Raw genomic sequence first — 16,573 nt, 5'->3', positions numbered from 1 at the left:
CTTTTGATATGTAGTTGTATTTTAAAAAGGAAGCTGAGAACAACGTATCTGGGGATTTGAGGGTTTTCTACACATTGAAACTACTGGTTCTTAAATGCGAAGTTGTATGTATACATGTAGGACTGTGTGTTCTCTTTCCATTAGCATCTCCGTTTAACCAGTTGTCTACTTAAATTGCTGTTAATCAAGTAGACTTTTTTATATACAAAAAATGAGGAAGGTACAGCACAATTAACAGTAATTATTTATCACTCAGTGGTTGTCCTTGAGACAGCTCACTGCCACAGGGCCGCCTCTGGTTTGTCCTTGAGCAGGAAGGAAAGGACTCGGTGTGCACAGTTTTCCCACATTCAGAGGTTTGCCAGGCTCTCTCTCGTAGTCAGGCTGTGGCAGCCTGTTGTGGATTGAGACCTTGACCCTGGTGTGGGCTTCCTCTTCCCAGATCCCCCCTGGCTCAGTGGTTACTGCACAGGTGCTTTTGGCCCTGGCCCTTTCCCTCAATGGACTCGAGCCACACGGCATCAGTCCCCCTTGGTGGTTTCAAGGTTTGCTGACTGTTCACACGTTGGATCAGCAGGAGGTATCAGTAGCCTGACAACCCAGCCTTTTGAGCAGTGTGTTCTCAGAGGCGATGGTCTGGTCCTTGGATTTCTGGGCTTTGCTTCTGAATGAGAATTGTCCCAAGTTGGCAAAGACGCGAGCAGCTGCTAGAGTACCGGGACTGGAGCCAGGTAAGATGGATTCTCATTGCTTATTTCCCGTTTCTCTGGCACCAGCTGATTGTGGAGCAGCAGGATGAGCAGTTGGAGCTGGTCTCTGGCAGCATCGGGGTGCTGAAGAACATGTCCCAGCGCATCGGAGGGGAGCTGGAGGAACAGGCAGTGTGAGTATCGACATGCCCCTCTTACTGCAGGGAAACTGAGGGGCAGAGCCGTGTTCAGAGACCCCTGAAAAGCCTGACAGTTACATGGCCAGTGAAACCAAAAGCTGTTTTACTTACAGCTCTGTCTTCATTCTGTCTTGCGGACTGACCTCCCCCAAAGAAGCAAATTTATCAGATAAAATTCAGCAGGGTTTAGGCAGAGTTATTCTCATGTTAGTTTTACACCTTGCAAAAACAGATCCAGTCTCCTCTGAGCAGATTCTTGGAGTGTTATGACGAATGGGAGCATGAGACAGATCTGGCTTTTGTAACCTCCCTGGGGATTTGGGTCCCGAAGAGGACAGGACATGAGCTGGCTTCACTTTATCACCCCATGACTCTCCTGCTCCATCAAATAAAACTTCTTGCTCTGCATCTTAAACTTTAACTTTATGAAAAAAAGTTTATAAATTTAACCTCAATTAATAAAAAAATCTTCCCTCAAAAGTAAAAAGTAAACACAGAGCAAACAAGAAAAAACAATTGGGTTTCTTTGTTTTTCCCTCAGGACAGTCTCCTTTTGTGCTTGGAAGCATGGCCCCAAAAGCATCCTTCTAAAACCTGTTCATTTCACAATTTTTTTTTTCTGAAAAAGTAAGACCATCCACTAGGATGTTTCAGAACCTCTTCAGTTGCACTCTTAAGTTCAGTGTTACACATTCATTCTTCATAAATTCAGAATGGCACCTGCTCTGCTGGAGGTCCTGGGTATTGATAGGGGAGCGAACAGAACAGACCGTCTTTGCCATCAGAGAGTTTACCATTTACTGTGTAGAACGGACGTTCTACAAATGGTGTAAGTCATTAAGAGGTGACAGAGAAGGAAGGAGGAAGGACATGGGACCTGGGAGCCCTCACCTAGCGCAAGCTGCAGACCTGACTTAGCCCAGGTCCCTGAGAAGATGTGTTTAACTGGAACCTGAAGGGTGAGGAGAAGGTGTCCCAGTGAAGGGTTGGGGGTGAGGGGAGGGCCGACTGAGACAGAGAGTGAGGAAGTGCATGGGGCAGAAAGGTTTACTGTGTATAGAGCATGGGAGTGGGGAGGGGTACAGAAGTCAAGACAGGGAGGCCTTAGAAGCCCTGTTATGGGGTTAGGACTTTCTCTTCTGAGGGTGATGGGAAACCATGAAGGTTGTGTTAGGAATGACACCATGGTCAGGTTTACATTTCAGGCAGGCCTATCTAGCCGTGGCATAAAAAAAATTTTTTTAACGTTTTTTTGAGAGAGAGAGAGAGAGACAAAGCACAAGCAGGGGAGGGGCAGAGAGAAAGGGAGACACAGAATCCGAAGCAGGCTCCAGGCTCTGAGCCATCAGCACGGAACCTGACACAGGGCTCAAACCCATGAACTGTGGGATGATCATGACCTGAGCTGAAGTCGGATGCTTAACCAGCTGAACCACCAGGTGCCATGTCTAGCTGCGGTTTAGATGACCAACCATAGTAGAGCAAGACTGGAGGCAGGGAGACTAGGTGGGAAGCTACAAGAGCGGAATCTAGGCATGTGTGTTTAGTTTCCGTCTAAAATACATTCTTCCCCTAAAATGCCAGTTGGGGGACGGGAAAGGACTAATTGCCTGAACTCCTTGGGCTTCGGTAGATAACAGAGAAGCCTGGTAGACTTCCAGTTAAAGATGGTGACTTTGAACACACCGAATACACCTTTTATCTCTGCTCCCTCCCTAAAGCCCACTAGAGTGTAGGCAGAGGGATGTTGTTTTTTAGCGGCATAAAACCTATGGGGACATAGAGCATGAAATAACAAACAATAAGCATAACATTTAGATCCTGGATGGTTACTGACTGTACCGACCAGAGAAAGCTGAACCCTCGGCCAGCCGTGGGGAGAGCCAAGGAGCAAGCTGGTGGCCACGAGCCACCGGCTGGGAAGAGCATTTGCTCGCTCCAGACAGCGTGAGCCCCAAAGGGCGATCTCCTCACACCGTGACAGAATCATGTTGGAAGGAAGGAGGAGGAGGTGTGGGGTGGATGCAGAGATGGGGAAGGAAATGGGAGCAGAGCAAAGCCCTAGCCCTTCTAGTGCAGAGTCAGCAGGACAGAATTCTGGTGCAAGCATTTACTTCAAAAAGTGGAGAAAGCCCGAGAGAAGAGTGGGAGGGGCTGGAGCAGTTGTCCTGGGGGCGGGAAACAGCTGTGTTTTTTTGGGGTTTTGTTTTTTGTTTTTTGTTTTTAATGAAAACTCTTAACGTGCTATTTAGCTCTTTAAAGTACGTGTCGAGACACCTGGGTGGTTCAATTGGTTAAGGGTCCGACTTCGGCTCAGGTCATGATCTCACAGTTCATGGGTTCGAGCCTGGCATTGGGCTCTGTGCTGACAGCTCAGAGCCCGGAACCTGCTTCGGATTCTATGTCTCCCTCTCTCTCTCCACCCCTCCCCTGCTTGCTCTCTCTCTCTCTCTCTCTCTCTCTCTCTCAAAAATAAATATTTTTTTAAAAAAAGAAAAATATTTAAAAAATAATAAAGTGTGTGTCACTTTGGTAAAAATAATAAGTAAATTCAAAGGAGAACACGTGGGTCTTGGACTCTGACCTGTGTTCCCCAGGACGTGTAGCCACTGGCAGCTGTGCCGTTGGCCACGTAACATGTGGTCAGTCTGAACTGAGATGTGGCCGAAATGTAAATGCACCAGACTTTGAAGATTTACTATGAAAAAAAAAAAAAAAAAAACCCCACAAAGTAGCTTGTGCATGATTTTTTTAAATATTGATTACATGTTGAAACAATAATGTTTTGGCTATATGGAGCCAAATAAAGCAGATTATGAAAATTAATTTCTTCCTTTTTGTTTTAAATATGTGGCTACCAGAAATACAAAATAGCGTACGGATTCACAGCCTGTTTCTTTTGGACAGCGCCGAGGAGATAGATCGGGGCTAGAAACCTAGTTAGTGGGTGTCCTTGGGCTGGAGGCTAGGTGACTGACCTTTTTGTCCTCAGTCGGAAAAGTCATGCCCGGCATACAAAGGTGGCTCTTGTGTTTTCGGCGTTTGGCCCTGCCTGGATAGGTCTGCAGCTGCAGGGCTAAGATGCTACCAGGATCTAAGATGAGCTAATAATGTCTTAATGTGAAAATTCAGGTAAGGGACAAAGACTTGCTTATTTAGTTGTCAACATGGACTGTATTTCCTAATTGACTTAATGAGGAGTCGGTTGCCCTGAATCCTGAAGGGTTGTCGGCTGCTTCATGTGGGCACAGACCGAGCCCAGGACTTTTTAGCCGCCATTGATGCTGTCAGAGTACTAGAGCCTTACTAATAAGACCTCTGGTCTTAATAAGACTAATTGGTATGTTGCATTCTATATTTGAGATGATCACATGTTAGCCCAGAGTTGAAAAGTCTGGAATGTTTGGTGATTTATGAAATAAACATTGTTGGGATGAGAGTATTTTGGTGTTTTCTTTCCCAGCTGCACCTTGGACAGCAAAATAGTGTTAGCTTCCTGGAGCCGCTTCTCCCCGTGGGAAAACACTGGCTTCTCTGAGGGTGTAGGTGAGGAGCACACACCGTCAGGAATGGCAGTCCCAGGGCCTCCCGGCGTTATGACAAAGCACAGAGTGCATCCAGGCAATGATTATTAGATTAAAGTATGTTTGGCTCCTGTCGCCACGAAGTGCTTTGTGTTATGACCTGGTGCTCACAAGACCCCCGGCAGGGAAGCTACCCCATTTTACAGATGTGGAAACTGTGCCAAAGAGTTGTGGGGTGCCTTGTCAAGGTAGCAGGGGAAGCAAGTGGCAAAGCCTGGTTGTCTGACCTCACACAGCCTCTTTCTAGAGCACTGCGTTGCCACTGAGTTTCTGTTCTTCTATCAGTCAGCTCCACACTGCCTGGTCTACACTTCTAAAATCTACAAAGTTCTAAAAAAATTTTTTTTAAGTTTTCAGCAAGCCCATATTACAGGAAACCTAACCTGAACTCACTGCAGCTATGATTCCTGTTAGTTTCCTCTGCAGAAACATTAACATGCTTGATTATGGGGTCTGCCCCAGACCCTGCTTGCGAGTGCTGGCTAATATCCAGCATATGTAATTCATTGCTTTTTTAAATTCCTAAAATTCTGAAATCAAAAAAACATGTCTTGTGCTAAGGAGTTTGGATAATAGATTGATCAAACCCCCACATTACCTATTTTAGGTTTGCTAACACTGAGGCGTGGGGTAAGATCATACCTTACCATGATTTAATTTCATGGCCAGTGTGTTGCCAAGACTTTGTGCTTACCAGCCACCCCTCTGTGTCTGCTTCTCTTTCCAGTATGTTGGATGATTTCTCCCATGAGTTGGAGAGCACTCAGTCCCGGTTGGACAATGTGATGAAGAAACTTGCAAAAGTATCTCACATGACCAGTGGTATGTATGGCATTTAAAGCTTAAGAATTCCTACTTCATTCTAGAAACATGGTCAATAGCGTTCTCACAGGTGTGCCCCTTCAGATCTCTCTCCTGTCATACATTTTTGGGTCTGCTTTCTTGTCAGAGAAGGAAGACCGGTAGGCACAGGCCTCGTCTGCCACTTATGGCCTTCACCGGAGAAGTGGTCTTTGTGTCCCCCCACCGCACAAGGCTGGTGTGGTGGGTGGCTTTTCTCCTAGTGGAGCAACTCTCATTGCAATTACAAAATCCTTTTTTATTTCACTTTCTTATTTCCTTGCCCATATAGGGAACAGTAATGAAGAAGCCGGTTATTGTTTTCCCTGGACTTTCTTTTATTGAAAAACTCCTACCATTTCAGAATCAGATGGCCTTACAGATCTAATTTAAATATCTTTCAGGGGCACCTGGGTGGTTCCGTCATTTAAGCATCTGACTCTTAATTTTGGCTCAGGTCATGATCTCATTGGTCTTCTAGTTTGTGAGATCGAGCCCTGCATTGGGCTCCATGCTGACAGCGGGGATCCTGCTTGTGATTCTCTCTCTCTCTCGCTCTCTGCCCCTCCCCCACTCTCAATGCATGCGGTCTCTCTCTCTTTCTTTCTCAAAATAAATAAACTTAAAAAAAATCTTTTTAAATAAAAAATAAATTGCTTTCACTTAAAGTCGTAAGTGAAATATTCCAGCAGATTTGCTCCAAGAGTGGGGTGAAATTTTAACAGTTTTCAAATTGGTCACTATGTAGGAAGATATGTTCCAGTGACTCTATTTGTTGATGGCAGCAACCCACCTCCCCTAGTACATTAGAAATACTGTATTTTAAAGCCGAAGAACATCCAGTATCTCCTTTCTTCTTTAGTCGGCAGGGGGTGGCTTGGTCAAGGGAGGAACTGAGGTACTCCTTGTGGTGATGTAAATGTGGTTGAAGCAGAGCACTAGCACCCCCGCTGGAGCTTCCCATTTCTTGCCTCATTCTTCTGTGGGTTTCCTCTCATCAGGTATGTGTTACGGGGTCTAATGGTTCATTCAGCCTTCTGCGCTAAGGCTAATACAGATCTGTATTTGCTTTCCAGCAGTTGAACTCATAGTCAAGTTAAAGAACAGTTATCTGGGGCTCAGCTTCTGACCTGTAAAAAAATGGGTTGTTGCCTGCCTCTTCAGAGCATTGTGGAAGTTAAATTAAATAACAGTAATTAATGTACAAGTGTTTAAAGTGTCTCCCACGTATTAGTACTTACTTAATGTTTGTTTCTTTTTTAAAAAATAGGAAGTCAGGCAGAATATGTCCCTGCAGGGCAAAGGACCTGTTTTGTTTTGTTTTGTTTTGTTTTTTATGCAAAACAGAGGGAAGCTCCTAGCCAGACTTATTTCCTTCTTTCTCTCCAGGGACAAATACCTTTAAGCCTCCAGCAGCTTTTCATTGCCTGAAGCAGGCACCAGCTTAGTTAATCTTTCACACACTTAGAGAAAGGTTTGCAAAGCCTTCTTCCCTATTCCTCTGTTCTCTCCCACCTTCATGCTTCTACTTAAAAAAAAATAATAATAATTAGTGAAGTATTACATAACCAGTGTAAACCCCAGGCCCTCTCTAGTGTGTGTATTCATCACAAAGTCAAGTAGCTACTTCAGCACCAGTTTTGTTTGGGGAAGAGCAAAGAACAAAGATGCACTGTGTCTTTGTTTCTCAGCATTCCCGGAATGAATAATTTAGAAAAGTGCTTGCATTGTGATAAGCCGTTCAGTGTGTATAAATAGCACTGAGCCTTGCTTATGCTTTATGCTACTTTATCCTGAAAGAAAAGTTTGGGGAGCAAAGTAGGGACTTCAATTATATTTGTCTAAGAAAAAGGGCCAGGAGACGGAGAATCCAGCCTGAAAGGCCCTTCAGTTTAGACAGCTTGCCCATGGTTTTTTCATTTTAAGCTTTGCCTGCTCCCAAGAGAAAGATTGCTCAGGGCCTCCTGCTTGGTGCTCTTGGCTTCAGGTTGACACCAAGGCAATTTGTATTTGCCTCTGTTCTCCATAACTTCTGGGCAAGTTCGCGGCTTTTTAATCTGTACTTAAAGTATATGAAGACACGTTGAAGTTGATCAGGCAGTAACCGCGCTCACATGCCAGCCACACGGTTCCAGAGAATCAGAACGTCTGCCCTTCCCCGTGGCTGGCTGCTTCGTGGAAGAAATCAGCCGAGATGCCACACTCGCTTTATGAGTGACCCAAGGACGGTGTATTCTTTTGAGTAGAAGGTTCTTTTGAGTCTTCCCTCACCTTCTAAAATTTTTTTTATCTTTTCTCTCCAGTGGAGGAAAATATATTGGAAGGGGAGAAACACCTGCCATTGGAGCTCTCTTTGTTCCCATCTACTTTTTGAAGCAGGTCTTGAGCTTACAAAGCTGGTTAGGCTTTTCCCTTGAGAGCGCAGAAGGCTTTGTGGTTAGTTTTGCCCCCCTTCTGGGGAGAAGTCAGCGGGTGAGGTTACCTGGTTCAGGCTTCCTAGCAGCAGCTTAGCACTTCAAAGGGAAATGGCTTTAAAGGAGCGTCCCGGGTTGTGCTAGCTTGTATGAGGGATGTTGTCCTTGAGGAAAACCCCTATTTAATGCAATCCTGGAAGAGAGAGTGATCGGAGGTGGGAGGGTCTTGGGGAGAGGCTGATGGAAAGCCAAAAAGTGGAAAACTGGTTCGATATTGGGAATCTAGGGTTGAGAATGTTGGGGGGTTGGGGGGACAGGGATATGTGTAAGGTTGGGGGGCAGGGATGGTTAGGAAGCAATTATCTTGCTGTTTTGTCCTGGAAGAATACCAACTAATCATTTTAATGAGTGTTTTGAAGTTCTTATAGGCATTTTTAAATAGATGAAAGAATGCTAGATTAACTCAAGTTCTCTTGAGCAGTGAAGTGATAGTTAAACAGATTTTAAAATATTATCTGAGTAGGCCAATTCTGCCTCCCGTGCCCATTGGACTAGTCCTGTTCAGACAAGGAACCAACAGACGTGGGGTCTTTGCCCTGATCACAGTTTCTAAGTGAGTTTCTAGAGTGTCTGAAGTAGAGCAAGGTGATCACCACCAAGAAGGTACTTACTTTGCTTACTGTCACTTGGTGGCAGTCTCTTGGCCGGTTCTAAAATTTTGCCAGCCGTGGCAGTTAGATAATTTAAGTACTGGTTTGTGGACTTAGCATTGCTTTGAGGAAAGCTTTGCAATCGATTTTCCTAGATGCGGACCTTCTTATACTGTGATCCTCCATAGCCATGGTGTCCTAGAATCTGCAGGCTTTCAAGTAGACTTTTTATGAATCAGTTTACCTTCATATCTCTGTTTAAATGGAGGACTCCTCTCTAGCAGCGGAAATACGTTTTCATAGGCCAGTGAAAGTCTGTTCTGTCAGTCTGGCCCTTTGTAGAAAGACTGCTTGTTCTTTCTACCTCCACAAGTTCAGGAGGCATCCTGGCAATGGCGGCACCCTGGGCTCCACACCCGGCCCGGCCCAGGGTGAGCGAGGGTATTCGAGTTTCCTGCCAGGCACGCGGGGGATTGTGGGTGGAGCTGGGGCTCTGCTGGGGTCTGTGTGGGCCCTTCTGTTCCTGCGCGCCTCCTTGCTCTTGGTGTTTAGATGGACTCTAGCCGCTTAGTTTCCGGTGCTTGTTCTGAAGTGTTGGTAGGGCAGGTTTCAGAGAAGGCCTTCCACTTGGATTCAGTGGTAAGCTGCGTAAGTTACTTTCCCAGTAATCTCTCCTGGAGGGGTGTGGCGTAACAGTGATCGTGCTTATGGTCCCTGGAGTTTGCTTTTTCAGCCCTTCATTTCCTGGAGTGACCAGCGGGAGCTTTTATCCTCTTTCTGTCCTCCCCTAGTGCCCGTTGAGCAAAGAACAGGATTCTTGTTGAATGAAGTGATTTGGCTTCGGTAGAGGATTAAAGCAAATGGGCTTTGATCTGTAATGCCAGTGCCAGCACCTTGCCAGGGGCATGGTACCCACCAGCAGCCAGCTGAGAGCCATGGGTTTTAATGAAAGACTTGAAGCGCGGAGCACGTACTGGTTACAGGCCCGTGTTCGAGGGACCAGCAGAGCTGTGGGCGCACGTGCGGTGCAGGCGCAGACACCCGGCCCACGGGCGGGTTCCAGATCCTCCGAGCCCCCGTCATCGGCACACCCTGGCCCCTTTCTGCTGCGGGGAGTTGCATGTGACTGTACCTTGGGGAACGTAGAGTCCCGAGAGCGCTAATCCTCGTGTCCTGCCTTCCAGACAGGCGCCAGTGGTGTGCCATTGCCGTCCTCTTCGTGGTCCTGCTGGTCGTGCTGGTCCTCCTCCTTGTGCTGTGACACGGCCGTCGCAGCCCCTCCTGCACTCGAACCCGGGGTGGCGGGCAGCGGCGCCGGGCGTTGCCGTCCCCTCCCGCTTCTCTCTGGAAGACGCGGCCTGCACTGACCCCCCTCCCCGTGACCCCACCACTGACAGCTGCTCTGACCCGGCGCTGGCAGGGCCACGGGGAACACCGGGTGGACGACCATGCGCTCCTGGCCCGCCTGGCCCGCTCTGAGGATGGCCCGCCACTGCTTTGCCTCCCAGGCCTCACGCCCCAAGGACGGCCTCGGAGGAATCCAGAAAATTCCGCAGACTCCACTAGCGCTTGCTGTTGCTCATTCCATCCATCTCGGACAGCTCTTTTCTCCGGCCCAGACCCTTCCCCCGGCTCCGACGGCGCACCGCGGTCCCGTCCCGATGAGCCCTGTCCGGAGTGCGGGCTCCCGGGCACGTTTCATTCCCCGCCGCCCCTGACAGCCGGTCGCTGATGGGAACAGAAGGCCCAAGAAGCAGTTTGTGACAGAAGACGCACCGATCCATTTTTCAGGGATAAGTGCTGGGATAAAATTGCTTTTCCAGGCACATTATTTTGTGGTAGAAATAGCTAATGGAGAATAACGGAAAGCACTAGGCTTTGGGGATGCTAACAACGGGTGGCTTGAACTGAAGGGAGGAGAGGGTGGCAGGACCCAGTTTGCACAGCTGAGGGAACGGTGGGTGAGGTTGCTGGAGGTCAGAGCCTTGCCAAATTCATGTTGCTGTCCTGGTGCAGCTTGTATTTTTAGGACCACCTTTAACTGTATGGCTACAGCACACTTGAACGGGTTAGGGTCCCTGGCCAGCCTCCTCGACGGTTAGGTCACTCCTGTGGCACTCTGCACCGGGGGGCGGGGGGGGCCGGGGCGCGGCAGGTCACGGTTGGGAGTGGTTAGTACATCATTAGCACAGCGACACTCAGAAACCATAATGACAAAAAAGGCTAGTTCTGAACCAGACTTCTCTTACCCTGTGAGTCATGGCAAGAATGGGTAGGTGAACTTGAGGGTTTTTTCCCCCCCTAAGATGACAACTCAGTTTTTTGGTTTTGTTAATCATCCATTCAAATAACTGAGCCAATCCAAATTTAAATAATGGATGCTTTAATTGAGTTTTAGTAGCTGAAACTGCTGAGATGCTAAATTTCAGGCCTCTGATGACTTTTTAAATGCCTCCAACGTACACGTGTCTATAGGATATTTATATAGCCTCCCTGATGCTGTCACCACTGTTGAAGCAGCAGCTGACCCAGAGCCTGGCAGGGGAGGCCGTGGCTGTCCTCACCATCTTTTTGTGCACTTGGAAAGCACAGCCAACATCCGATAGAGCTCTAGCTTGGACTTCTTGTTTCCTCATCTGTTGGGGTCCACTCCTCGGCACACTGGTTGGTTTTTTTTCTTTTTAATTTTTTTTCTTGTTTGTCTTTCTTGTTTATTTGCTTTCGGGCCCCCCCCTCCCCCGCCGCCCTTTTTTGTGATTTGCAATGATGTACTTGCCCAGCTGACTTTTGACTTGCACTTTTTAATAAATATTTGTAACAGTTTTTTAAAGAAGGGTATTTTCTCATGGTTAGGATCATGGTAGGTAAGTAAATCTGCCTGTTGATGAAAGCTAAAAGCAGATTTATAAAACTAAAAGGGTGGTTGACATCCACGTTTACAGTCAACTCTGATATATAAATAAGTTATTTTTTTCAAATTAGCAAAAAAAAGATTACTACAAAGGGCTTCCGATATAGGGTACTAGGTTATTTGTTTTACAAAGTTTTGAGACTCATTCAAATAGTCTTCTCTAAACTTAGAACAGGAATGGTCCTTAGATTTGCATTAAAATATACAGGTCTTTGTTAAACATAAATGAGGACCTTGTCTCAGTACTGTATCCACGCTCCACATCACAAGAGGCAGTAGGCATCCTAATGGCCTGTAGGATTATGCTCTTTACAAGCCATGCTGTTGTCCTCCTATTACCAGATTTACTGTGCCCCACACAACTGTCGCATGTGTCACTGGGGCTTGTTGGGAACACGCCTGGTCATGAATGAGTAAGATGCTTCCCTGGTGTCGGAGGGGAGGGGAGCTGGGGGGGGGGCGGCAGGTTTTGTGATCTGAAGGCTTAATTACTAAGTGTTTGGATGAATCTAGAATCGGCATGATGACCTCACCTAATTTCAAGTGTTTGCTGAACAGTGGCTATTGTAGACGAGACTCCTGAAGCCGAAGAGGGAATTATTTATGAGGAGAAAAGTTTACTTGAAAATACAAGCACTGCATGCGTGCTCCCTGCAGGCCCCTGTCTCCTCACCTCAGAGGAACTGCTCTTTGACAGGCAGCCTCTTAATATCTTCGTCAGAGCCCGCTCTGCCCCAGGCATAACTCCTGGCCCAGCGGACTTGATCCTGGGCTTGACCCTGTTGGGCCTACGGGGCATCGCTACAGATGAGTGTTCATTTGAAAGCCTCCACCCAGACCGCAAACCAGGGCGGTCCAAGAGAGTAACCCAGGGGCTTAGGTTGACTTTTGAGGACAAATGTTGCCTCCTCGGTGATCCTGACACTGCCGGGCTCCAGAGGGCACCTAAGTGGTTCCCCGGCCGACAGGAGGGGGAGAGCAGTGGACACCGGCGACCCCCCCGCGCTGCTCAGGGGCACATCCTAGAAGCAGTTGGGCTTTCTCCAGCCTCTGCACCTCGACACGTACTCCTCATTTCTAAGGAAGTGGCAGAATGTGATGGATAAAGAGAAACAGCTCAACTTGCGTTTATTGCTCAAGAACGTTTTTCTAATCAGCTGATTTGGGGGGTTAATTGGGGGAATGAACCGTTGAGAGAGTTAGCCAGAGTGGGGGATCCAGCTGGAAAACCGAAACACCTTTAGGTTTTCATCCTCGTCTTTGATCTTGCCTTTGTGTGGACTGAAAACGCCCCGTGCTCTCTGTGTGCCCGCTGCTGGGTGGCAGTTGGAAGTCACTGCGTGTGTGTTACATGACGATCTTCACGCCAGAGCCGAAGGGGGAGAGACTTGGGAGCTTGCCCATTATTCTCTGCTTTTAGCCAGAGTTAAACAGACTGATGGGTCTGGTAGCCAACCACTTGGCAACTTCTACTCCTTCTCACCTCGTGAGATTCAGGGCTGTGAAGAGAAATCTAGTCTAACTCCAACAGAAATCTGTCTCTGTTAAGTGTTTTACCTTCTGTAAGCGAAGGTGGCAGAGCCAAGATCTTTCTTCTGGTAATTTCCCTGGCTATAAAGTGAGACCATTACCTTTCTAGAGAATTCATAGCATTTGAAGATCTAGGAACTGAATTATACATAGGAGTTGCTTTTCAGCTCTGTGGACTCGGATCGCTTGGCTTCACCTTGTACTGCAGGATGAACTTGGAAGCGGAACAAAATTGGGACAGTCTGAAAAGCAGAAGTTCCAAAACGTGGCATGCACTACCTCCCTCTTTGTGTTCCTCTCGCTGGCATTTCTTTCCCTCCCAGGTTTTTGAAGAATAACATTTTTGAAAAACGTGTTCTTTCTCAAGAGCAGAGAGAGGTGAAACCAAAGAGCTCTCAGACCTTCCGCCCCTCTGTCACACCGCGTCACGCCTGACCTGAGTTGGTTCACGAAGACCACGCCCCACGGAATGGGCCTGGGCTGCTGGCAGGGGCGCAGCAGCGCCCCCCCCCCCCCCCGGGCCTCTGCTTCTGAGGGAGGGGCAGTCCCGTCACCAGGCTGGCCTGATGAGGGGAGACCCATTCTCTGTTCTGTCCGCTGCCCTGTCCTAGCTCTCGTGAATGTGCTTGTGCAGCAGTCCGTCAGATGTGAATGCGGACACCAGGCTCCCCGTGTTTACTTGCCGTCCTGCTCACTGGGAAGCTGCCGACTGGTATTGAGTCCAGAAAATCAAGAGAATTCTGAGCAGAGGGAAACAGCCGTCCAGGCGAGGGCAGCCCTGCGGTGACCCTCTGAGACAGAAGCCCGCACAGCTTAGCACAGGTCGCTCCGTGGGGCCGAAACTCCAGACCTGCTGGCTTCTGGGGCCAGCATCCCTGACCTACGCTCAGAAGCGTGCGGACCACCCAGTGCGGCCCTTTTGTTTTAGAGACGAGACCACTCACTGCAGCTCCCCCAGCAGACAGGGCGGCATTTGCCGGGGTGCGTCTTGGGCTGGGCCCCAGGGAGCTCGTACACTGCGTGCGGCCAGTGACCTCAGCGGCACGAGAGGGTAGGCCGGCGGTGGCCTGTCGTGCTCACCCCTCGCTCCAGCTTCTGGGCGTCTGCTTTTGGACAAACACTGAAGCTCCGAAAGTTCCAGCGGCCCCTTGGCCGTGTTGCTGCCATCTGCCTGCATGTGACAGCTCCTTATTACGTTAGAGTCTCTTTACCAGTGCAGGGGTGGGGAGGTGGGGAGGAAGGAGAAAGAGCTTGGTTTCCCTCTGACGTAGACTAATGTGTTGGTGCTGTTTTCCTTCCAATGTGACCTTTGTCCAGAAATGCCCCTCCCCAAGGCCGTGTGGACGGTAACTGCACTTCAGTCATTGTCCCAGTCACCTGCCCGACTGCTTGGTAGGGACCTGGTTGGCCAAGTGCAGCCAGTGAGAAAGTGTATTTTACCTTTTTTTTTTTTTTTTTTTTTTTTTTAAGGCTATGAATTCTTGAACCCAGAAGCCACTTGATCCTCCAGGGGGTGTTAGACATAAGACCACCCGGCTTCATTGTTTGTTGACCAAAGCTCTCGGGCCTTGTTCTGTCGCCCTGGCGGTACCCCAGCGCTCCACACGAGCCAGGCTGTGTGTCAGCCCGGGGGTGACCCCATGTCCGGGGTTGTTCTTGCTGGACTCTGCAGAGAGCGGGCTTTAGCCGGGACCATGCTACTGAACAGGAATCGCAGCCCTGGGGGTAAGTCTGCTCTGGGAGAAGCAGACGTCCTAGTCCTCAGGAAAAGAGAGAGTCTGCAGGGTGGGGAGAGGCCAGCCAGGTGTTCCCACTAAGAAGTTACTGGAACTTACCTGTAAGCTTGATGTGGGTGTGTCCTAACTTGACCCAGGAGAATGCCCTGGGTGAGGGTGGCCTGGAAACCAGGAAAGGGCCAAAGACCGCAAGCTGTAAATGATTGTGGATTCGTTTTGTGTTAAGTGGAGATCGGCTCTCACTGGCTCATTTGTAATCAGAAATTAGTGTGATGAAAAAATCGAATGTGTAATACGTGGCAACACTCAGCAGGACTAAATTCTCGTATTTTTCTTCCAAGGATACATAACCTACGGTGTTTTATTTTTAAATAACTAGAAGGCACAAACTAAAGACGTGAGATCAAGGATTCGAATTTAAAATGCCTGGGTGATTTCCAGATGGTGTGCAACCCCCTTCCTCCCCACAAGAAGAGCCCAGTAGCCCTGGTGCCAGTTTACACACCCCTCCACAGGTAGATACATTCTTGCTCTTTCGACAGGCTGGGTCTCCCAAGTGTGGTGTGGGACCAGCAGCGGCGGCATGGCCCCTGAGCTTGCTAGAAATGCAGGTTCTCAGGCCCACCTGGATCTGCCGAATCACAGACTCTGGGGGTGAGGCCAGTGGGCTGTGTTTCACAAGCCTTCCAGGGGATTCTGCTGCCCACTGTAGTTTCAGAATCACTGCTCCTGCATCATGGAATTTAGGCTACAGTAAACCATCCCTGCATAATAAAACCTCTTCCATAGCTTTGATCGTAATCCTGACATTAAACAAACTGATGACACTATAAACTTGAAAACTTTTTAAAAATACTTGCGTAAGAAAAATCTCAACTAGCCGTCTTTCAAAGTGGTATTTTTACACCCTGAAGTCTATCAGTAATGTTTCTTATTTCTGCTCTTGAAATCATGTTACAGATGTACAAAGAATACTGTTCAGTATTAAAAGAGAAATGGAGAGACCGTGACCTTTGCCAGTTGTTGTTTTTTAAGTTTTGTTTTTCTCTTACTTCTTTTCATACTTTCACACAGCTCCTTCCTTCTGCCCCCACCAGTAAACACAGACGTACGCGTATGCCTGGGGTGGGGAAAGTGTGTGGCTGTTGGAAGATCTGAATTATAAATTGTGCTCTCTTGGGCTGGGCAAGTCACGTGAATTATTAAACCCCAGAATAACCACATTATGGATTCAGAATACCATACGGCACAGTTTCAGTTGGGACAAGGAGTGTGGGGAGCAGAGAAACAACACAAAAGGAACTGAGTCTTTTATTGTGTTGGCCAGCAAGAACACTGGCCATCCCAGTTGGCAGGTGAAAGAGCCTTCCTTCGATTCTGTGTTGGACAAGATGACCAGGCTATATAAGCTCGTTAAGGACAGGGACCTTCATCATCCCATCTGTCCTCATCATCTTCCCTCATTATCTGAACACCTTCTATGTGCCCAGCACCATTCTAGGTGCTTCATCTGTATTAATGCAGATGATACTTAAAATGGTGTTTTGGAACTATGAAGTTACCTCATCTAGTATTATCTCAAATGTGCAGATGAGGGAACGGGGACACAAGTGATTTCTCAAGGTCACACAGCTGAGACGAGGCAGAGCCACTTGCTGGCTCTCAGTGCTACCACAGAAATTGGGACATCCGTGCTTCATGAGTCCCCAGCTTGACTTCCCCCAAATGTAATAGCTAAGGAGGGTTAACACACGTCAACATACTAACCAGCCTTGCTAGAGGAATGAATGCTTATTTTGAGGGTTACAGTTAATATTTGAGAAGGAAGGGCTGTGTGTACCCCCTGATAAAAGCAAATCTGCCCCTCTCCCAGGCCTGGGGAGCTGCGGACTGTGTGGCGTTGAGAAAAAGCCGGCCGTGTACAAGGCTGAGGGTTCTGGAGCCACCAGCACGTTGACTCCACTCGTGGCTCTGCTGCGCAGCAAAAGAGTGATTTGCTGTCTCTCACAAGGTCCCCAC

The 16,573-nt window shown here is 48.2% G+C and overlaps 1 protein-coding gene across 4 annotated transcripts in view; it reads left to right on the top strand.

Annotated features, from left to right (window-relative positions):
• Positions 1–15,564, top strand: part of STX6 (syntaxin 6) — a 52,307-nt gene extending 36,743 nt beyond the window's left edge. Inside the window, exons 6-9 of one of the 4 annotated variants that reach the window (XR_005781769.1) lie at positions 777–883; positions 5,201–5,295; positions 9,562–11,041; positions 11,847–15,564. Coding sequence is in view for 2 of the 4 variants with exons in the window: in XM_040446499.1 (XP_040302433.1) it covers positions 777–883; positions 5,201–5,295; positions 9,562–9,638 (279 nt within the window). In the remaining 2 variants the exon portion in view is untranslated. Of the gene's footprint in view, positions 1–776; positions 884–4,352; positions 4,436–5,200; positions 5,296–9,561 lie in introns of all 4 variants that reach the window. The other 3 variants (XR_005781768.1, XM_040446501.1, XM_040446499.1) reach the window with 3 other exon arrangements.
• The last annotated feature ends 1,009 nt before the right edge of the window (positions 15,565–16,573 follow it).

The sequence above is a fragment of the Herpailurus yagouaroundi genome, unplaced genomic scaffold (genome assembly GCF_014898765.1).
Source record: "Herpailurus yagouaroundi ecotype Mexico unplaced genomic scaffold, PumYag 195, whole genome shotgun sequence".
Taxonomy (NCBI): Eukaryota; Metazoa; Chordata; class Mammalia; order Carnivora; family Felidae; genus Herpailurus; species Herpailurus yagouaroundi.
The sequence above is the reverse complement of the archived record's forward strand: the minus strand, read 5'-3'. Positions and strand labels throughout refer to the sequence as shown.